The 23,554-nt window shown below is 41.5% G+C and overlaps 2 protein-coding genes across 2 annotated transcripts in view; one reads left to right on the top strand and one right to left on the bottom strand.

The window, feature by feature from the left end:
* Positions 1-10,559: 10,559 nt before the first annotated feature.
* cnot6l (CCR4-NOT transcription complex, subunit 6-like) lies at positions 10,560-21,862 on the bottom strand. The gene is made up of 12 exons (XM_020659147.3): positions 21,754-21,862; positions 18,465-18,586; positions 16,495-16,681; positions 16,046-16,131; positions 15,863-15,952; positions 15,684-15,752; positions 15,403-15,560; positions 13,413-13,567; positions 13,102-13,253; positions 12,419-12,646; positions 12,011-12,213; positions 10,560-11,827 (listed from the first exon to the last, which is right to left on the bottom strand). The coding sequence occupies exons 2-12, from the start codon at positions 18,574-18,576 to the stop codon at positions 11,612-11,614; spliced, it is 1,656 nt and encodes a 551-aa protein (XP_020514803.1). The 5' UTR covers positions 18,577-18,586; positions 21,754-21,862; the 3' UTR covers positions 10,560-11,611.
* Positions 21,863-22,165: 303 nt separating this feature from the next.
* Positions 22,166-23,554, top strand: part of mrpl1 (mitochondrial ribosomal protein L1) — a gene marked incomplete at its 3' end in the record, with an annotated part of 8,688 nt that continues 7,299 nt past the window's right edge. The window contains 4 exon segments of the mRNA XM_065961649.1: positions 22,166-22,252; positions 22,787-22,883; positions 23,025-23,295; positions 23,481-23,554. The exon segment at positions 23,481-23,554 is cut by the window's right edge and continues 10 nt beyond it. Coding sequence (XP_065817721.1) covers positions 22,222-22,252; positions 22,787-22,883; positions 23,025-23,295; positions 23,481-23,554 — 473 coding nt within the window.

Below are 23,554 nucleotides of genomic sequence, written 5' to 3'. Positions count from 1 at the left end.
AAATCACTTTAAAAGTAACCTGATTGTGTTGGAGTAAATATCTCTCATATCTGTAAGAGATAAAAACCCTCAGCTAAGGCAGATGGTTTTGATAAGAGAGAACACACACTGTTTGAAATCACAAATAATTTCCTGTTCACAAACAAACCAGAAAGAATCTCCAAGACTTTTAACTTTGACTGGGCCGTCAGACCATCGTGCTTTATTCCCATCGTTTCTCCAACACTCTCATGAAGAAGTCTAATTATTAATCATGTTTGAATAGAATCAGAAAAGAGCCAACATCAGCACCTAGAAATATCCCAATAAGAGCTGAAGTGGGAGGAAATTATTCTCGTGCGAACTACCTGGTAATAAGTCTTACGGAGGTTATGGCGACCTTCCCCAGGAGAGCATGCCAGAGTCGTTACCGTGGCTCAATGCAGATTGCATCAAACTACTGAAGGTCAGAGATCAACTTCTGAAAACATCTATTTGGTCTAATTATAGACAGACACAATTTAACATCTGCAAGAAACAAAGCTTCTTAGGGAAAGCAAATTTTTTATGAACATTATTGAAAATGCTGAAGAGAACATGAATACTATTATATTAACTTGCAGAAATGATAAACAGGACAAAAAGAACAAGAACTTAAAATCAACAACCATTAGAGTGTTGATAGCCTAGCGGTTTGCCGCACGCCACATGTGCAGAGGCTGTAGTCCTGAATCTGAAATAAACCTGTAAGCTGAATCAGTCCAAAGCTAAGGACCACTCTGGATTCAACACCAGCTTCTTGAAGTCACACAAAGAGTCTCTGATATGTCCTTTAACACACCTGCTTAATGTATCTATCCATCAGTTGTTCTTGCAGCGTGGAAGGTGGGTTAAGGCTAACATGTATAACTACAGGTGGATAAGCATACTACCTGTCAACTAACCGACCATCTAAACAATGAATACAGCGCTCTACATCCCATTCAATTTGGATTCTGTTCCCAACATTCAACTGAAACTGCCATCACTATGTTCCTGGAAAAAAAACAGGAAAGGTGTGTTGTGGTTTTAGATTGAAATAGAATAGAATAGAATTACTTTATTGATCCCAAACTGGGAAATTGTGTCGTTACAGCAGCAGGTTGTCCAAACACACAATATGAGCAAAAAACACAATATTAACAAATTTGAACACAATATAATATTAAATACAAAGTAAATAAGCACTAAAAACATCAAAAATAAGAATGGGAATATATACAACCAGGATTTAACTAAGCATTACTAGTCTTAATTAAGAAAAAATAAATACAACATACTTTGCTGGAGATAGATGTAAATGTGTAAAAACAGAGTTGTAAACGGACAGTATTGACATAGGGAGCTGTCCAGAGCTGTACAATCAGTGATACATAAGTTAAAGTGCAGGAGTGTAGACATATTATCAGCAGAAACTATTCAATATAACGGCGAGTAGACAAATGAAGTGAACTTGAGTATAGGGATAATTTGTAAATTTAACATGTGCAGAACAAAAGGGCATTTACACCGTTGATCACCAGGTTCTACCAGCTAACCTGACTCACTTTAACTTCAATGAACGAGCTATGGATAAAGTCATACCTATCCAATAGGAAGCAGTGTGTCGTGGTAAACAGTGTCAAATCTTTTTACCTTCAGTGTCCAGTAGGGGTCCCACAAGGCTCCACACTTGGACCAATTTGTTTTGTCTATATAAAATAATGATCCCCAATGTATGTCCAAATGTCAATGTTCAAATGTATGCCCATGATAGTCATTTTTAAACTGCCAAAAAATATCAAAGACGCCACCCAAAATTCTTACATCAGCTCTGACACACATCTGGGACTGGCTCACTGAATCCTGTCTCCTATTTAATAAAATAAAAACAGTGTGCATGTCCCAATTTAAATTAATCAATCAATTAATAAACATAGATGGTGTCATCAGAGTTTTCAACTATTAGCAGATGACACAAACCTCTCTCTGATAAGTCAGGGTCAGCTTCACCAATATAAGGGTTCGGGTTAACCCTCTCTAGCACCGCTCTTGGTGGCTGCTTGTTACTGCAGCTCTGACCCCCTCGTTGTTGTTTTTTTAGTTTATTTTGTTCATATTGAACCTTTTTTGATATAACTTTGCAATTATCTTTAACGACAAACATGGACATACATTTTCTTGGCGTATTGGTGTTGTTTTTCGTTCTCTGCGGACTCATTAAGACTTCATCGGGAAACCCTTTCAGTCATGCTCCATTGTTTACACCTGCAAACAGCTGGTTGCGCTGTCATGTTCTTTGACTTCTCCAGTGCCTTCAACACCATCATCGAACCTACTCATTGTTTTAACCACACCCTGGATCTTGTTTTAGCTTATGCAATTGAAATCCATAATCTTACTGTTTTCCTAGAAAATCCTCTGCTATAAGACCATTTTTTATTACATTCGATTTTGTCCTACCAGAACTACCTCTGCCTGGAAGAGGTGTGCTCTCTAGAAGTTTGTCGGATAGTGCTGTTGCTAGATTTAAGGAAGCTATTTCAGCTGTTTTTGATTCAGTACCATGTTTCAACCCAGTTGGAAACTCTTATGATAGCTTTAGTCCCTCTCAGCTAGATCAGTTTGTTGATAGTGCAGTGGATTCGCTGAGAGTTACTCTGGATTCGATCGCTCCCCTGAAACAGAAGGTTGTCAAGCGGCGGAGAGTGGCTCCATGGTTCAACTCAGAAACCCGTACTCTAAAACAATCGTCGCGGAATTTTGAAAGAATATGGCGCTCGACCAAAACGGTAGAATCTCGTTTTTTCTGGCAGGATAGTCATAGAAGATATATGAAGGCTCTACGTCACGCCCGAGCTGCCTACTACTCCTCTCTAATTGAGGAAAACAAAGGCAATCCTAGATACCTTTTCAGCACTGTAGCCAGGCTGACAGAGAGTCATGGCTCCATTGAGCCTTGTATTCCTCTAGCCCTCAGCAGTAATGACTTCCTGAGCTTTTTCAACAACAAAGTTCTAGACATCAGAGACAAAATTGGTAACCTCCTGCCCTTACCTGGTGCGGATACGCCTGATACGGCAGAGACAGTTCCAGGACCATATATTGGTCTCGACTGTTTTTCTCCAATCGACCTTTCAGAGCTGTATTCCATTTTTTCTGCGTCGAAACCGTCAACCTGTATTTTGGACCCAATCCCAACCAAGCTGTTTAAGGAAGTTTTTCCCTTAGTTAGCAACTCTATATTAGATATGATCAATTTGTCTTTACTGGCAGGCTATGAACCCCAGGCATTTAAAGTAGCGGTATTCAAACCTCTACTTAAAAAGCATACTCTGGACTCAGGAACTCTGGCTAACTACAGGCCTATATCCAACCTTCCTTTTTTCTCGAAGATCCTGGAGAAGGTGGTAGCTAAACAGCTGTGTGACTTTCTCCATGACAACAGTTTATTTGAGGAGTTTCAGTCAGGATTTAGAGTCCACCATAGCACTGAGACTGCACTAGTTAGAGTTACAAATGATCTACTTCCTCAGACAGAGGACTTCTGTCTGTGCTCGTCCTGTTAGATCTTAGTGCTGCTTTTGACACCATCCTGTTGTACAGACTGGAGCATTTGCTTGGAATTACAGGGACTGCTTTAAGTTGGTTTGAGTCCTACTTATCAGACCGATCTCAGTTTGTACATGTTAATGATGAGTCCTCTATGCACACTAAAGTTTGCCATGGAGTCCCACAAGGTTCAGTGCTTGGACCAATTCTCTTTACATTATATATGCTTCCTCTGGGAAATATTATGAGGAAACACTCAATACAGTTTCATTGTTATGCAGATGATACTCAGCTTTATGTATCGATGAAGCCCGATGGCACCAGTCAGTTATGTCAGCTAGAAACGTGCCTTAAGGACGTTAGGACCTGGATGACCAGACATTTTTTGTTACTTAACTCAGACAAGCCTGAAGTTATTGTGCTAGGCCCTAAGAACCTCAGAGAGACTTTTTCTAGTGATTTGACTGTCCTTAGTGACATCAGCCTGGCATCTAGCACCACTGTTAGGAATCTAGGAGTTCTTTTTGATCAAGATATGTCTTTTAGCTCTCACATCAGTCAAGTTTCAAGAACAGCCTGTTTTCACCTTCGTAATATATCCAAGATCAGGATATCCTGTCGCAAAATGATGCAGAAAAACTAGTTCATGCATTTGTTACCTCCAGACTGGATTATTGTAACTCTCTTTTGTCAGGGTGCTCTGGCAAATCTCTAAAGACTCTTCAACTGGTCCAGAACACTGCCGCTCGTGTACTGACCAGAACCAGGAAATGGGACCACATCACTCCTGTCCTGGCTTCTCTGCACTGGCTCCCTATACAGTCTAGAATAGAATTCAAGATCCTTCTTCTCACCTACAAAGCTCTAAATGGCCAGGCACCATCTTACCTGAAGGAGCTACTAGTGCCGTACTGTCCCTCGAGAGCGTAGCGGTCCCGGAGTGCAGGCCTGCTGGTGGTACCTACAGTCTCTAAGTGTACTATGGGGGGTAAAGCCTTCAGTTATCGGGCTCCTCTCCTCTGGAACCGCCTTCCAGCCAGGGTCCGGGAGGCAGACACAGTCTGTATTTTTAAAAATAGACTTAAAACTTTCCTTTTTGATAAATCTTATAGTTAGTGCTGGTGTAGACCAGCTCTTAGTTATGCTGCTATAGGCTTAGACTACCGGGGAAACTGGCACCTTGAGCTCCTCTCTCTCTCTCTCTCTCTCTGTGCATATACAGTACATCATATTACTGCATGTATCTATCTGTAAATCTCAGTCACTAACCACCTACTTTCCTGAGAGCTCTTGAGCTCTCTTAGGCTCCTCAAGATTGTTGGTTGACAGCCTGCCAGAACAACCCCCCCCCCCCCCCACCGGATTGTTGATGGACGGTCTGCCTCCCCCCACCCCCTTGCTCCCTATCCCTCTTCCTGCATCTTATCCCATCTCTCCCCCATCCCTTTCCAACCCCGGCGCAGTCTAGGCCTGTGAAGGCTGTTTCGTCATGAGCCGGGGATCCGGCCGAAGATTTCTGCCTTTTAATAAGGAAGTTTTTTCTTACCACTGTAACTTTTGCTGCTTTGGTAAAGTGCTCATGATGGATAGGCTGGGTCTTTGTAATATAGCAATAAGTAAGGTCTTTTACCTGCTTTTTGTAACATAACAATGAGTAAGGTCTTTTTACCTGCTCTTTTGTAATGTTAACAGACAAAGAGTAAGGTATTTTACCTGCTTTTTGTAAAGTGTCTTGAGATAACACTTGTTATGAGTTGACGCTATACAAAATAAATTGAATTGAATTGAACTGAACACCATCCAGCCTGCACTGCTCAGGGGGAAGCTTGAAAGGCCAGAAGTAGTCTGTCACCTGGCTGCGTGGACGACAGACTACCTCACCAACAGACCACAGTACGTAAAGTAAAGTAAAGTTTATTTAGGAGATGGTGATTGACTTCCGCAGGACCCCAGACTGCACCGGTGAACATCCAGGGCTTGGACATTGAGATGGTGGAGACTTACCTGGGTGTTCACCTCAACAATAAACTGGACTGGTCACACAACACCGATGTCCTGTACAAGAAGGGCCAAAGTCGACTACATCTGCTGAGGCGACTGAGGTCCTTTGGAGTGTGCAGGACTCTTTTACGGACATTTTATGACACTGTGGCGGCGTCTGCACTTTTCTATGCAGTGGTCTGCTGGGGAGGAGGGAGCACAGAGAGAGACAGGAAGAGACTGAAGAGACTGGTCAGGAGGGCCAGTTCTGTCTTGGACTGGACTCTGGACTCTGTAGAGGAGGTGGGTGAGAGGAGGATGTTAGTGAAGCTGACATCCATCATGGACAACCCCTCTCACCCACTGACACTGTGGGGGGTCTGAGCAGCTCCTTCAGCAGCAGACTCAGACACCCACCCTGCAAGACCGAGCGCTACCGCAGGTCATTCATCCCATCTGCAGTCAGACTGTTTAATCAGACTCTATAACAGCATCACCACCTCATGACTCATATAAATAATGCTACACGCTGTGTGTTTTTAATAATAACTGTCTTTCCACAAGTGAAAGTTCACATACCTAGTATTATTCTATTATTGTATTTTTCTCCCCGTTATATAATTGATGTAAATGTTTGTTTTTCTATTTTTTTGCTATATTTGATAATTATATTCCTGTTTTTTGAGCTGTTGAAACGAAAAAATATCTCCCAATGAGGATCAATAAAGTTTATCTTTGACTTTATAACGAGATGCTCCTGAAACACATTCAGGCTTCGTGTGACTCAGGAGGTAGTAAATAAATACTGGATCCCCACAGACTGACACTCAAACACCTTGTTACCCCTGATTCTGAGATAATTATCTGGTTAATTCAGACAAATAGAGCAGGTTTTTATCTTGTTCGTGCTCTACCTCTGGTCACTTCCTGTCAGCACCTGTGCTCTGCCTCTGGTCACTTCCTGTCAGCACCTGTGCTCTGCCTCTGGTCACTTCCTGTCAGCACCTGTGCTCTGCCTCTGGTCACTTCCTTCCAGCCTGTGTGTCTGATCAGACTTAAAGCTGTTTGTTTGCACTTCCTGTTCTTTCCTCTCTAGATTCTCGCTTGTGTTGTTCTTAGTCTCTGATGTACTTTGCTAGGGAATTGTAGACCCTTCTGTAGAAACCTTGTGAAGAGTTGAAGTTATTTTGTGTGTGTGAAGAGGTGACAAAGATAAACTGTGAAACTTTTAATTAATAATTGGGAGTTTAAAGCTTCATCAAACTAAAAGAAGAAAAAAAGCCATTGAGACAAAGTGTTTTTAAAACTGAACATTTATCTTTTTTTCTCCAAAACTGTAAAACTGAATCGTACAAAGTACCATCAAAGACTGCGTGTTGATAAAGGAGATCAGAAACACAGATTTAATCTCTGAGAGTGTGAAGCACAGATGATCAGTTTTATCTCCAGACCTTTAGCTCATCAGCAAAACTAAGGAATCTGAATCAACTGTTGAAGAGACGACGGTTCTTCATCCTCAAAGATTTCAGTTAAAGGCATTTTAGTAAAATCAGACACCCAGCAAGGAGAGTTTAGGAGTGAAGTATCCGCCTGAAAAAGCTTTTCAAAATAAACTCCATAAAACAGGAGGTTTATTTATGACACATCATATGCAAAAGAAGCAAAGCTAAAATTACTATGAAGCTTTGGCTGATCCTGAAGAATTTTAGATGTTTCTGTTTGAAATCACAGCTTTGCTTTTGAAATACATCCGTCTGTTCAAGATAAATTGGAACTCATTTCAATTTATTACTCGGAAATATTCCAAAGGTAATGAACACTAAGATCCTCTGGATTCAATGTATTACACCTGTGTGCTGTTTGTCCTTTCTCCCCTTCTGTTGTCTCCAGCTCTGCCCAGGTGAAGCTACTCGTTGCTCAGCGAGATGCCCATGGCCTCAGTGCTGAAGTTGGTTGGTGCTGAGTTCAAGGTTTGGGTTGGTGCTGAGTTCAGGAGGTCCCTCAACCACCGCCCGACGCCCAGCCACTAACATTAGACTGTGCCATCCGAACCGACGCCCAGCCACCACCATCGAACTGTGTTGTCCCCACAACCATCCCCGTCCTTATTCGTGCACAGCCTGCTCCGACCTACCTTAGGGGCAAGGAAGTGTGGACAACAGGAATGCGAGGAATATAAATCCTGCCTGCATGTTATCCCATATGCTATTTTGTAAAGCGTCTTGAGATAACACTGAATTGACTGAATTGGGTTGGTGCTGAGTTCAAGGTTTGGGTTGGTGCTGAGTTCAGGGTTTGGGTTGGTGTTGAGTTCAGGAGGAGGGTTGGTGCTGAGTTCAAGGTTTGGGTTGGTGCTGAGTTCAGGGTTTGGGTTGGTGCTGAGTTCAGGGTTTGGGTTGGTGTTGAGTTCAGGGTTTGGGTTGGTGCTGAGTTCAAGGTTTGGGTTGGTGCTGAGTTCAAGGTTTGGGTTGGTGCTGAGTTCAGGGTTTGGGTTGGTGCTGAGTTCAGGGTTTGGGTTGGTGTTGAGTTCAGGGTTTGGGTTGGTGCTGAGTTCAAGGTTTGGGTTGGTGCTGAGTTCAGGAGGAGGGTTGGTGCTGAGTTCAGGAGGAGGGTTGGTGCTGAGTTCAGGGTTTGGGTTGGTGCTGAGTTCAAGGTTTGGGTTGGTGCTGAGTTCAGGAGGAGGGTTGGTGCTGAGTTCAGGGTTTGGGTTGGTGCTGAGTTCAGGAGGTCCCTCAACCACCGCCCGACGCCCAGCCACTAACATTAGACTGTGCCATCCGAACCGACGCCCAGCCACCACCATCGAACTGTGTTGTCCCCACAACCATCCCCGTCCTTATTCGTGCACAGCCTGCTCCGACCTACCTTAGGGGCAAGGAAGTGTGGACAACAGGAACGCGAGGAGTATAAATCCTGCCTGCATGTTATCCCATATGCTATTTTGTAAAGCGTCTTGAGATAACACTGAATTGACTGAATTGGGTTGGTGCTGAGTTCAAGGTTTGGGTTGGTGCTGAGTTCAGGGTTTGGGTTGGTGTTGAGTTCAGGGTTTGGGTTGGTGCTGAGTTCAAGGTTTGGGTTGGTGCTGAGTTCAAGGTTTGGGTTGGTGCTGAGTTCAGGGTTTGGGTTGGTGCTGAGTTCAGGGTTTGGGTTGGTGCTGAGTTCAAGGTTTGGGTTGGTGCTGAGTTCAAGGTTTGGGTTGGTGCTGAGTTCAAGGTTTGGGTTGGTGCTGAGTTCAGGGTTTGGGTTGGTGCTGAGTTCAGGAGGAGGGTTGGTGCTGAGTTCAAGGTTTGGGTTGGTGCTGAGTTCAGGGTTTGGGTTGGTGTTGAGTTCAGGGTTTGGGTTGGTGCTGAGTTCAAGGTTTGGGTTGGTGCTGAGTTCAGGGTTTGGGTTGGTGCTGAGTTCAGGGTTTGGGTTGGTGCTGAGTTCAAGGTTTGGGTTGGTGTTGAGTTCAGGAGGAGGGTTGGTGCTGAGTTCAGGAGGAGGGTTGGTGCCGAGTTCAAGGTTTGGGTTGGTGCTGAGTTCAGGGTTTGGGTTGGTGTTGAGTTCAGGGTTTGGGTTGGTGCTGAGTTCAAGGTTTGGGTTGGTGCTGAGTTCAGGGTTTGGGTTGGTGCTGAGTTCAGGGTTTGGGTTGGTGCTGAGTTCAAGGTTTGGGTTGGTGCTGAGTTCAGGAGGAGGGTTGGTGCTGAGTTCAGGAGGAGGGTTGGTGCTGAGTTCAGGAGGAGGGTTGGTACTGAGTTCAGGAGGAGGGTTGGTGCTGAGTTCAGGGTTTGGGTTGGTGCTGAGTTCAAGGTTTGGGTTGGTGCTGAGTTCAGGAGGAGGGTTGGTGCTGAGTTCAGGGTTTGGGTTGGTGCTGAGTTCAGGAGGAGGGTTGGTGCTGAGTTCAGGAGGAGGGTTGGTGTTGAGTTCAAGGTTTGGGTTGGTGCTGAGTTCAGGGTTTGGGTTGGTGCTGAGTTCAGGGTTTGGGTTGGTGCTGAGTTCAAGGTTTGGGTTGGTGCTGAGTTCAGGGTTTGGGTTGGTGCTGAGTTCAAGGTTTGGGTTGGTGCTGAGTTCAGGGTTTGGGTTGGTGCTGAGTTCAAGGTTTGGGTTGGTGCTGAGTTCAGGGTTTGGGTTGGTGCTGAGTTCAGGAGGAGGGTTGGTGCTGAGTTCAAGGTTTGGGTTGGTGCTCAGTTTAGGGTTTGGGTTGGTGCTGAGTTCAGGGTTTGGGTTGGTGCTGAGTTCAGGAGGAGGGTTGGTGCTGAGTTCAAGGTTTGGGTTGGTGCTGAGTTCAGGGTTTGGGTTGGTGCTGAGTTCAAGGTTTGGGTTGGTGCTGAGTTCAGGGTTTGGGTTGGTGCTGAGTTCAGGGTTTGGGTTGGTGCTGAGTTCAGGGTTTGGGTTGGTGCTGGTGGATTAGGGACTACTGCGTTCTGCCTCTCAGTCACGGATTGTGAGTTGTGTTTTTGAGTTGATGTTGGTTTAATCATGTTTTTCTTTGTATCTTATTAAAATTCCATAGATTTAACTTTAAATTGTCTTATGTGCTTCATTAAGTCAAACTGTGGTTACCAGTTGGCGCCGTGGGGCGAGATAAATGAAGTGTGAAAGACTAAAGCTTCTTTTTGAAATAGCACCTATCGTAAAATCCGGTGTATAAGACGCACTTTTAATATTTTTTTGTCTTAAAAGTTGGCTGCGTCTTATACACCGGTGCGACCAATATACCAGTATAAAATACTGACACACGCGCCGTCATTACAGCGGGTACAGCAGCCACTAACTGCGACCTGATGCGATTAAAAATCCCTCTCCATTCATTGAGGATTAAAAGCTGGTTGCACGCTGTGCTGGGAGAGACGGCGACACAGACCAGGCTGGCTGCGCAACTTTTTCCACATCTTTTCTCCCTCACGAGGTCATAATCATGCATTTACAGACAACAGTGGTAGTCTATATTGTTCAGTAAATAAACCCTGTGGAGTGTTCTTTTGATTGAAAGAGTCCTATATTAAATATTATTCTCCTGTTCTATGGTATCAGGGTTCTGTGTTCCCCTGTTTGATGGTATCAGGGTTCTGTGTTCCCCTGTTTGATGGTATCAGGGTTCTGTGTTCTTCTGTTCTATGGTATCAGGGTTCTGTGTTCCCCTGTTTGATGGTATCAGGGTTCTGTGTTCTCCTGTTCTATGGTATCAGGGTTCTGTGTTTTTCTGTTCTATGGTATCAGGGTTCTGTGTTCCCCTGTTTGATGGTATCAGGGTTCTGTGTTCTCCTGTTCTATGGTATCAGGGTTCTGTGTTCTTCTGTTCTATGGTATCAGGGTTCTGTGTTCTCCTGTTCTATGGTATCAGGGTTCTGTGTTCCCCTGTTTGATGGTATCAGGGTTCTGTGTTCTTCTGTTCTATGGTATCAGGGTTCTGTGTTCCCCTGTTCTATGGTATCAGGGTTCTGTGTTCTCCTGTTTGATGGTATCAGGGTTCTGTGTTCTTCTGTTTTATGGTATCAGGGTTCTGTGTTCTCCTGTTTGATGGTATCAGGGTTCTGTGTTCTTCTGTTCTATGGTATCAGGGTTCTGTGTTCTTCTGTTTGATGGTATCAGGGTTCTGTGTTCTCCTGTTTTATGGTATCAGGGTTCTGTGTTCTACCTACAACTCTTTGCAGTTTCTCTGATTTTATTTGATTATCCGTCAGTTCATTTTGTAAAGATGAAAAGTTTCAAACGGAGACTTGAACAGAACATGAACATTGTTCTCCTTTTTTATATTCTGACATCTGAGTGAGGAGAGAAAAAAGTGGATTGTCTTCAAGCGATCATGAAAATATATAAACAAAAAGAAGAAGCATAATGGACATTAGGGGTTACCATAGCAACTTCCTCCCCAGCCCAACATTTGGTATCAACTTTGAAAGAGAAAACAAAAATAATTTTCCGTGTGTGAAAACACAAGCAGGCGAATACTTCACTCCACTTTGGTGTCAATGGTTTTTAAACAGGATCAAAAAACTGTACAGGGACTGTAGAAACTGGGGGAGGGCGGTCCTGTATAAACCTGGAGGGGGGCTGTGTTTGAAGGGGGGTAAGAAGGAGGCGGGGCTCCCAGGCTTCACTACCTGTGGACTGGAAGGTGCAGCCCGTTGAGGGAGGGGGATGGATGGGGGGGCTTCAGCTCTAGCTGGGCGAGAAGGGAGAAGTGGTCGGAGGGGATGTGGGGGTGGGGGCAGCCGGTGATGTTGTTATTGACGAGCCATTGGCTGTCCAGCGGTCCCATCAAGCCGAGCGCGCTCAGATGAGTCTTAGAGAAGAAGATGTAGTCGATAACTCCCTGCAGGTAAACAGAGAACAGGAGATCAACCAAATCAATGAAACAATCAATAAATAATAATTAATAAATTAATAAATTAACTAATAAATCTGAATCAGAACATGATGATCATGTGTTTACTTCAAGACGTACATTTAGTTGGTGTGAGGCATCAGGTTGCCGTGGTTACCGACATGTTTTTACCTTAAAGTCGTACGTGTAGTTGGTGTAAGGCATCAGGTTGCTGTCGTAGGCGCTCTTCAACTTGAAGCCGTGGGTGATGCTGCCGTCTGAATTGCCGTTCTTCCCGTTGCAGTTGAAGTTGGTCAAACATTCACTGTAAAGGAGCTCCTTGAAGTCCTTGTGATTTTCGGCAACACCACCGTTGCTGAGGTATTCAACCACACCTGGATCACACACAGGTAAAATGTAATTGGCTCTAAAAATCCATAAATTACATTTCCTATCACGGAGTCAAAGTATTTTCATGTTTAAATAAAGTTTTATCTTAGTTATTTTAGAAGAATTAAACTTAACACGATCCGACTCAGGTCATTATTATTATAATTTTTTTAATATAATTATTATGATTGTTTATTCAGATGGTCGTACCGGAGTCGGGCAGTGAGTTGAGGTCGGCACAGAGCACAATCGGGATGGACGACGGGTCGGAGGACTGCGAGCTGGTTGCCATGGAGCCTGCAGCCCGCTCAGCGATGCTTTTTAACTCCGACAGAAACATCATCGTCTGGATCAACTTCACGTCCGAGAACTCGGGGTCCCAGTGCATGTGGGCGTTCGCTACCAGGATCAGCTGCCTGTCCTGAGGAGGCTTCACACCTGAAACCATAGAAGAAGAAACTGAGTTACAGCGCAGGTGTTCTCTTTAAAAGCCCAGCAGGTAAACAAAATCTTCAACACAAAAAACAAAATATTATACTAAATAAGTTTAAAACTCCACTACGTGGAAATGGACCCTAAACTATGTGAATGTGATGTCTAAGACAATCGGGAGCACACACTAAGTCTACCTAACCATCCACCCTAGCCCTTGTCTCAGTCCTGACATTATGCCACCCCAAACCAGCGGCTACCCATGTAGCCCATCACCTGTTGGTGGACTGCGGGGCCCTCTCAGTCCACCAACAGGTGTTGGGATCATCTGTCCTTTTTATTCTACAGAGAACCTTTTTATCATAATAATATAGAGATAATAATAATATATAAAGAAAACAAGTACATGTGGGGTTCTGTTGTTCTACAGACAGACGGTTTGTCTTGTCTGATCCTCTTACCTCCAGAGAAAATGTCCTTGTTGACTTCGAGCAGCACGGCAACGCCGATGTTGTCTTTGGTCATCACTCTGTTCAGCATCACCTCGGAGCCCTCAGAGTTCGCCATGGCGACCTGGTTAAACTCGACGGTGTGTTTCTGGACCAAAGTGAACCTGCAGAAATAAAGCATCGAGGCTTTTAAAGTAATTTTTTATTTAACAAATTTATTTAATAAATTCTCAATGTGTCGACGTTTGTCAGTCAGAAAAACGTAAAACATAAATCCTGTGACTTTTTAAAAACACTTGATAATTCAAAATACTTTTACTCACTTCTGTGTCTTGAAGAAAACAGCGCAGCCGTCCACATGTTTCCTCTCCGGCTCAGAAACAAGTTTAGCTCGAGACTTCGGACAGAAATATCCGTCATACCCATGATCCTTCAGGGTTTCTAGAAACAAAGTGTAGTACTGCTCCGTCTCCACCTCCTACACACACACAAAACAATAAATCAGGTCAGACTGGATGAATGGCTGCAGTATAGGCCATAAGCTCCGCCTCCTCCATGTTAACTGATAAATGTTTCTCAGATGCATCGTTAGTTCTTATCATGATGATTTATGTCACAGTGTTAATTTTTCTGAGAAGTTTAGTTGTAAGTAACTATTTGATGACATAAAAAGGAGTATAACACCATGATTGACAGCTGTATTGGCCAATGAGGCTCCAGCGTTGCTGTGGGCAACCAGACTTTCAGAGTAGAGGAGGAACAGTGTCAGTGTCTACTTCTAACCGACACAAGAATCTGTTCTGCTGTGGACTGAACCCACCTGAGTGACCTTTGATCTTTTAACGGGAAGTTCAACCTGAGGGACCAAGGTACAGGTGTGTTTTGGTTAGAGGAAGGGACGGGACGTCAAAACCTACGCTATTGAGTGTACTGCACAACTCTTGATTCAAAAGATGTCAGCAGTTCAATGTCAGCGCTGGTCTCAGGGGGAAACTTTGTTTTCGTCCATCTTTATACAGTCAGTGGATTCATCCAATCAATCAATCAATCAATCAATCAATCAATTTGTAAGCGAGCAGAGTTTAAAAGAGGACATATCGTCCCCCTCCTCCACCTTTTCAAACAGTCCCCTGTGGTCTAAATGAAACATCTGTGCTGTGCTTTGGTCAAAATATAACATGAATCAAGCACCAGAGGAGGTTTGTGACCCTGTATAAACCAGCTCTCTCAGAACGCTCTGTTTTGGTGTGTGTGTCTCTTTAAAGGCAATGACCCCCCCCCCCCCCCCCGAGTTTTCCCCGTAGACATCACTCCTCTGTAGCGAGAATAAAAATAGCGGACTTGCACAAAAGTTTTGTTCTAGTCTGGGGGTGGAGTCCATGTGTGGAGATATCAGGGGAGGTTTTTTGAAAAGCACATTTAAAACTGAGTATTTTTCTCTGTGTTGTAAGACTTATGCAGACCACAAACAAAGGACTGGATGAATTTGTTTCACATGTTGTGGGTCAGTAGACTCTCAGGTTACCCAGATATATGTTCAACAACACTGTAGAAGTGGATTTTCATATTTCCCCTTTAAATTTGATGTGAGCAGTAACTGGGAGCCAGCGGAGGGTGATGAACAGCGTGACATTTGCTGTTTTTGGGGAGGTTGAAGACCAGTCGCACTGCTGCGTTTTGTATCATCTAGTGCATGTAGGAAGCCAATAGTCGATGCGTGATATCACAAGAGCCTGTACCAGGAGCTGTGTAGCGTGTTCTGACAGGTAAGGTCTGATCTTCCTGATGTTGTTCAGGGCAAAACGACATGACCGGGCAATCGAGGCTACTTGAACCTTAAATGTTAGCTGGTCATCAATCATGACACCCAGGTTCCTGCAGACTTTGTGGGCATGAGTTTGGTTGTTCCAAGCTGGATATTGATCTGTGGTCGCATCAAGGTCTCAATTATCTCAACAACTATCAGCTAGACAGGTTTAAATATCACGTTTTAAGAGATGACACCTGGCAAGTTCTCCTTAAGCAACACCTTTAGACAAAAGTGTAATTTAGTCATAACCTTTAATTTCATAACAATTTACCTGACACACAATTTACCTGACACCTGATAACACGCTATCAGTATGCTACTAAGCTAAACTATGATGGGTAACAGTAATAATATTCATTGGCAAAATGTTAGCATTGTTCTTGCTAGCATGTGAGCCTGCTGATGTAACCATTTAGATAAGGGTTGAGCAGCTAGCTAAGCTTTACCTTCTATTAACCATGCTAGCTAACCTGCAGGCTGATGATGTCACAGTGCTAACTCACCTGCAGGCTGATGATGTCGGCGTCACAGTGCGTGATCTCCTCCATGATGCCTTTCTTCCTGTACTCCCAGCTCAGCGCCCATGACGGACAATAGCCATACAGCTGCCGCGTGGCGTATTTATCACACAACACGTTATAACACATGACGGTGAACACGGCTGCAGAGGTGAGATGGGGGGGGGGGCAAATTGAAGAAGAGGATACAGTTTAAAGTGTTGTTTCTGACTGAAAATAACCCAACCCCTAAAAGCTTTACATTCAGACATTAAACTCTAACGTACCTGTCGGACTCGTCTGGTCTCTCTCCCTCAGAGTGATCCACGGTCTCTGGGGCAGCTGCTCAGGGTGAACTAACACAGGTACAGGTGAGAGTTACTCATTAAACTGTGACAAACACAAGTTAAACATGTTCTTATATACCTGTGTATCTCAGGTAAAAATGGAGCTCAAGTGAGATTACCTGCCAGATTATCCAGCATGTAGTTCAGAAGTTTCCGGGTTCCATCAGGTTCCTGGTACAGGTTCAGGATGTCCTGGGACAGAGGGTTTCCTATAAAACATTAAGTTATAAGACATTTTTTATACTTGTATTTTATAATCTGGTGTTAATAACAATACAAACATATTCATAATGAAGGAGAACCTTTAAGTCCCAGGGTTTGCAGCTGGAAAAGTCTCCCCAGTTCATAAGGCAGGACTCGTAAAAGATTGTTGTTTAAAAGTAATTCCCTGAAAAAATTAAAATAAAGATTATCATTTTTATGAAAGCAAAAACATCTTGAAACCAAATGTATTAATTCTGCTTCAGATCAATGAGTCAGAGCAACGTCTAGCAAAGTTTGGAAAAAAGATTTACAACATGACAAAACATGACAAAAAACAATCAATCAACATGTAGGGAGTCATGTTGCCCTCCTGCTGCTCACCTGAGAGAGACATGTTGCCCTCCTGCTGCTCACCTGAGAGAGACATGTTGCCCTCATGCTGCTCACCTGAGAGAGACATGTTGCCCTCATGCTGCTCACCTGAGAGAGACATGTTGCCCTCATGCTGCTCACCTGAGAGAGACCATGTTGCCCTCATGCTGCTCACCTGAGAGAGACCATGTTGCCTAGTTCGGCGGGCAGGCTTCGCAGCTTGTTGGATGACAGGTTTAGGTAGACCAGGTGAGGCAGTTTGGCAATGTCGGGGGGTAGGCGGGTCAGGTTGTTGTCGTTGATGTGAAGTGCTGTCAGGTGAGTGAGCGTCCATAAAGAGTTGCTTAGACTCCGAACACGACCTGAGGAACAAAAAATGGGCCAGATGGTAAACGGACTAAAGCTTGTAGATTTATTTTCTTGCCTTCTGACAACTCAAAGAGCTTTTACATCGCATGTCACGCCTACACATTCACACACTGATGGTAGAGGCTGCTGTGTAAGGAGTCCATCAGTATTAACTCATCCATTCATACACATTCACACACTGATGGTAGAGGCTGCTGAGTAAGGAGTCCATCAGTATTAACTCATCCATTCATACACATTCACACACTGATGGTAGAGGCTGCTGTGTAAGGAGTCCATCAGTATTAACTCATCCATTCACACACATTCACACACTGATGGTAGAGGCTGCTGAGTAAAGAGTCCATCAGTATTAACTCATCCATTCATACACGTTCACACACCGATGGTAGAGGCCGCTGTGTAAAGAGTCCATCAGTATTAACTCATCCATTCATACACGTTCACACACCGATGGTAGAGGCCGCTGTGTAAAGAGTCCATCAGTATTAACTCATCCATTCATACACGTTCACACACCGATGGTAGAGGCCGCAGTGTAAAAAGTCCATCAGTATTAACTCATCCATTCATTTATACACGTTCACACACTGATGGTAGAGGCTGCTGTGTAAAGAGTCCATCAGTATTAACTCATCCATTCATACACGTTCACACACTGATGGTAGAGGCCGCTGAGTAAAGAGTCCATCAGTATTAACTCATCCATTCATACACATTCACACACTGATGGTAGAGGCTGCTGTGTAAAGAGTCCATCAGTATTAACTCATCCATTCATTTATACACATTCACACACCGATGGTAGAGGCTGCTGTGTAAAGAGTCCGTCAGTATTAACTCATCCATTCATACACATTCACACACTGATGGTAGAGGCTGCTGTGTAAAGAGTCCATCAGTATTAACTCATCCATTCATACACATTCACACGCTGATGGTAGAGGCCGCAGTGTAAAAAGTCCATCAGTATTAACTCATCCATTCATTTATACACGTTCACACACTGATGGTAGAGGCTGCTGTGTAAAGAGTCCATCAGTATTAACTCATCCATTCATACACATTCACACACTGATGGTAGAGGCTGCTGTGTAAAGAGTCCATCAGTATTAACTCATCCATTCATACACATTCACACGCTGATGGTAGAGGCTGCTGTGTAAAGAGTCCGTCAGTATTAACTCATCCATTCATACACATTCACACGCTGATGGTAGAGGCCGCTGTGTAAATAGTCCGTCAGTATTAACTCATCCATTCATACACATTCACACGCTGATGGTAGAGGCCGCAGTGTAAAGAGTCCGTCAGTATTAACTCATCCATTCATACACATTCACACGCTGATGGTAGAGGCCGCTGAGTAAAGAGTCCGTCAGTATTAACTCATCCATTCATACACATTCACACGCTGATGGTAGAGGCCGCTGAGTAAAGAGTCCGTCAGTATTAACTCATCCATTCATACACATTCACACGCTGATGGTAGAGGCCGCTGAGTAAAGAGTCCGTCAGTATTAACTCATCCATTCATACACATTCACACGCTGATGGTAGAGGCCGCTGAGTAAAGAGTCCGTCAGTATTAACTCATCCATTCATACACATTCACACGCTGATGGTAGAGGCTGCTGAGTAAAGAGTCCATCAGTCGATCTAAAACTGAGTCACAGCCATCTTTTAACATAAATATAGGTTCATATTAAAGCTGACCTTTAACCCTCTCAGGGTTGGTTCATAGCATCAGACCCACAGTAAAACTGATCGACCTACCTGAGATCTCGAGTTCGGCCCAGTAAGACTTCTTCCCGTTGGCCGCCTCCTCAGCTGACATGATGGTGTAACATCGACGAGGATCAGGAGGATCATATTTTTCTTTGGGCATAACTGTCAATCTAAACAAAACAAAAAATGTTTAAAAACAAGAAAAAACAGTTCTTTATGACCTTTTATAAAGGTGAAATAGACATGTTATTAGCGTGTTATAGTAATATAAATATTAAAGTGTATTATACATGTTATTAGCATGTTACAGTAATATACATGTTACAAACATGTGATAGGCATGTTAGAAGCGTGTTATAGTAATATATATTAAAAGTGTATTAGACATGTTAGAAGCGTGTTATAGTAATATATATTAAAAGTGTATTATACATGTTAGAAGCGTGTTATAGTAATATATATTAAAAGTGTATTATACATGTTAGAAGCGTGTTATAGTAATATATATTAAAAGTGTATTATACATGTTATAAGCATGTTATAGTAATGTATATTAAAAGTGTATTATACATGTTATAAGCGTGTTACAGTAATATACATGTTATAAACATGTGATAGGCATGTTATTAGTGTGTTACAGTAATATATATTAAAGTGTATTATACATGTTTTAAGCGTGTTATAGTAATATATATTGTTGTTGTTAAGTGTATTATACATGTTTTAAGAGTGTTATAGTAATATATATTAAAAGTGTATTATACATATTTTAAGCGTGTTATAGTAATATAAATATTAAAAGTGAATTATACATGTTTTAAGCGTGTTATAGTGGTATATATTGAAAGTGTATTATACATGTTATTAGCGTGTTATAGTAATATATATTAAAAGTGTATTATACATGTTATAAGCGTGTTATAGTATATAAATATTAAAAGTGTATTATACATGTTTTAAGCGTGTTAGTAATATATATTATACATATTTTAAGCGTGTTATAGTAATATATATTATACATGTTATTAGCGTGTTACAGTAATATATATTATACATGTTATTAGCGTGTTATAGTAATATATATTATACATGTTATTAGCGTGTTATAGTAATATATATTATACGTTATTAGCGTGTTACAGTAATATATTATACATGTTATTAGCGTGTTACATTAATATATATTATACATGTTATTAGCGTGTTACAGTAATATATATTATACATGTTATTAGCGTGTTACAGTAATATATATTAGCGTGTTATAGTAATATATATTATACGTTATTAGCATGTTATAGTAATATATATTATACATGTTATTAGTGTGTTACAGTAATATATATTATACATGTTATTAGCGTGTTACAGTAATATATATTATACGTTATTAGCGTGTTACAGTAATATATATTATACATGTTATTAGTGTGTTACAGTAATATATATTATACATGTTATTAGCGTGTTACAGTAATATATATTATACATGTTATTAGCGTGTTACAGTAATATATATTATACGTTATTAGCGTGTTACAGTAATATATATTATACATGTTATTAGCGTGTTACAGTAATATATATTATACGTTATTAGCGTGTTACAGTAATATATATTATACATGTTATTAGCGTGTTACAGTAATATATATTATACGTTATTAGCGTGTTACAGTAATATATATTATACATGTTATTAGTGTGTTACAGTAATATATATTATACATGTTATTAGTGTGTTACAGTAATATATATTATACGTTATTAGCGTGTTACAGTAATATATATTATACATGTTATTAGCGTGTTACAGTAATATATATTATACATGTTATTAGCGTGTTACAGTAATATATATTATACGTTATTAGCGTGTTACAGTAATATATATTATACATGTTATTAGCGTGTTACAGTAATATATATTATACATGTTATTAGCGTGTTACAGTAATATATATTATACATGTCATTAGCGTGTTACAGTAATATATATTATACATGTCATTAGCGTGTTACAGTAATATATATTATACATGTTATTAGCGTGTTACAGTAATATATATTATACATGTTATTAGCGTGTTACAGTAATATATATTATACATGTTATGAGCGTGTTACAGTAATATATATTATACATGTTATTAGTGTGTTACAGTAATATATATTATACATGTTATTAGCGTGTTACAGTAATATATATTATACATGTCATTAGCGTGTTACAGTAATATATATTATACATGTTATTAGCGTGTTACAGTAATATATATTATACATGTCATTAGCGTGTTACAGTAATATATATTTTACATGTTATTAGTGTGTTACAGTAATATATATTATACGTGTTATTAGCGTGTTATAGTAATATATATTATACATGTTATTAGTGTGTTACAGTAATATATATTATACATGTCATTAGCGTGTTACAGTAATATATATTTTACATGTTATTAGCGTGTTACAGTAATATATATTATACATGTTATTAGCGTGTTATAGTAATATATATTATACATGTTATTAGCGTGTTACAGTAATATATATTATACATGTTATTAGCGTGTTACAGTAATATATATTATACATGTTATTAGCGTGTTACAGTAATATATATTATACATGTTATTAGCGTGTTATAGGTTAGTTGTGACTCCTGCAGTGAATCACACTGTAGGCCTACATGTTAAATATAAACACAGTGAGTCTGAGAGCAGCTTCATGAGGTCAATCGGAGGTGAACATTATATAACCTGTTCACTGAATCACACACAGGTATAAACTTCACACACACCTGAGATTTATCTCTAATTTAACGGAACATTATCCGCTGTTGTTCTTTAATTTAAACAACTTTCAAAGTATATTATATAAAAGTAGATGAAGCTAAGCTAGCTGCGCTAACAGCTGACAGACCAGAGACGGGAACACTGTGTGACTTTAGGTCCCTGAATGTGACATGTTGGAGCCGCTCAGCACCTGTCACACCTGGCTGTCACACCTGGCTGTCACACGCTCACCGTAACCCCTACATGTTCAATGTGTTTACACTGTTAAATATCATTACAACGGAATAAACACGGATTAAAACCGGGTGAACCGTACAGAGAGCTCAAAGCACCGCGATGGATTTATATTTGTAGCGGCTTCAGGACGCTCTCTGCCCGGCTTCAGGACGCTCTCTGCCCGGCTTCAGGACCCTCTCTGCCCGGTGTCACCGAGGCGGAGCTGGTTCAACAATGAGGCGGATTAAAGTGTGACTTTAACCCGGGACGACTCGGACTACGAGTCCGCAGCGTGACAACAAGGTGTGGAGAGTGTTTACCTTCATTCGGGGCAGTGAGAGAGGATCTTTGGAGAGAATCGGTGGAGACATGCAGACACAGCTGATGAACCCGATCAGACCCTGAACGTCTCGGAAACGCAACAAGAACAACAAACGTCACTTCCGCCTGATCCCGTCTTCTTGATGTGGTTATATTTTTGATTATTTATTATTTATATTTGAATTAAATAAAGAAAATAAAACTCAGGACGCGTGAGGGAGGATGTAGAGTTCGGTCCCTACTTTAATAGTTTAACGTTTAAAAAGTGAAGACTGGTATTTACAACAAGTGTCATTATATTTACTGAACTTAAGATAAAAGCTCAGCTCCGGGATATACACTTTATATTCTTTAACAGATTAATTATTACAAACTTTAATTGATAAACAATTCCGTGTCGTTATGTCCCAGGTGGAACCTTTGTGTAGTTGACGTTGTTTCCACACGGAGGAGCAGCAGTCCCAGACATGGCTACCTGCACGCGGACTGTGTGGAAAGGTCAGTAGTTTTTAATTTAACAGAAAAAATGAAATAAAACCTCATATATTTATTTATTTAAATCATTATTGTTATTGCAGCCTGTTAGCATGACAGCTAACCGGTCCGCTGGCTGTCGCGCTCATGACGTCACAACGAACCTCATGTAAAATAGTTCAGATTTAACCATTTTCTCTTTAAATCACCCTTTAGACTTTTCTATAAAAATAATTAAATGTTATATCTGTTATACTTAAGGGTCTGCCTTTAATTCGGCATTAGTTATTTAGGTAAGGGACCTTTTTACTATCAGCTAAAGACGGTTTTCAGTCATGTTAAATAGTGTTGTGTGTAACTATAAATCTGCACAGGTAAAAACAACACCAGGCTGACTTTATTTAACTTTATTTAACTTTATTTAACTTTATTTAACTTTATTTAACTTAAACTAGTCCGCACGTTTTCACGTTTTTGATGAAAACATTTAAATTGTCTTCTGTATCATTTAATGTGCAAAGTGTGATTGAACTTCATGAAGAGTTTTTTGTTTTTTAGTGTTTACAGGATGTCAGAGGCAGCTGAGAGCCCGAGGCCCCGCCCACACAGGCGTGTCACAGATGAGCGTACCTGTCAGGACCTTCGCTGCCGTCAGGTGACTTCACAAACCTTTTATTTACAAAGTCTCAGGGTGAAGCTGTGAAGCACATCAGTCTGTTCATGTCAAAGATTAAAGAAGAGAAACAAAGTTAGGAAGCCCGTACGTTAAAGGTTCTGTGATCTTCGTGTTCGTCAGGGCGATGAAGAAGGAGAAGAAGAAGGAGGAGGCGGAGAAGGAAGTGAAGAAGGAGAAGAGGGTGATCGACGATAAAGACAGACACAAGCCGTACGGGAAGACGGCGTGGGCGCCAGTCGATGACGTGTATGTGATGAGGTTTTACCCGAGGACGATCCACGGTGCGGCGGACGCCATCGACCTCCTGAAGAACTTCCAGGTTTTAGACTTCACGCCCAAAAATCAGGCGGTTTTCATCGACCTGAAGCTCGACATGAAGCTGGAGAAGAAGGTACGAAAGAGACTCGCGTTTAGTTTTTTAAATATTTTTTTAGAGATCGGCTGAAAGAGAGAGAGTCTGTTGACCTCTGACCTCATTTATCTTAAAGGTTAAATATCTTTACTGATGTTTTATTCTGAAACTGTTTCACTGGAGAAACTTTTAATCTGAAATTCTTTGCCCTGTTTCCTCCTCAGAAAAGAGTCGACCAGTTCGTCAGCGTCGTTCACCTTCCTCATCCCTTCAGGACGACGGAGAACAAAGTTTTAGT

The sequence above is a fragment of the Labrus bergylta genome, chromosome 2 (genome assembly GCF_963930695.1).
Source record: "Labrus bergylta chromosome 2, fLabBer1.1, whole genome shotgun sequence".
Taxonomy (NCBI): Eukaryota; Metazoa; Chordata; class Actinopteri; order Labriformes; family Labridae; genus Labrus; species Labrus bergylta.
Note: the sequence above shows the minus strand (reverse complement) of the source record. Positions and strands in the feature narration are given on the sequence as shown.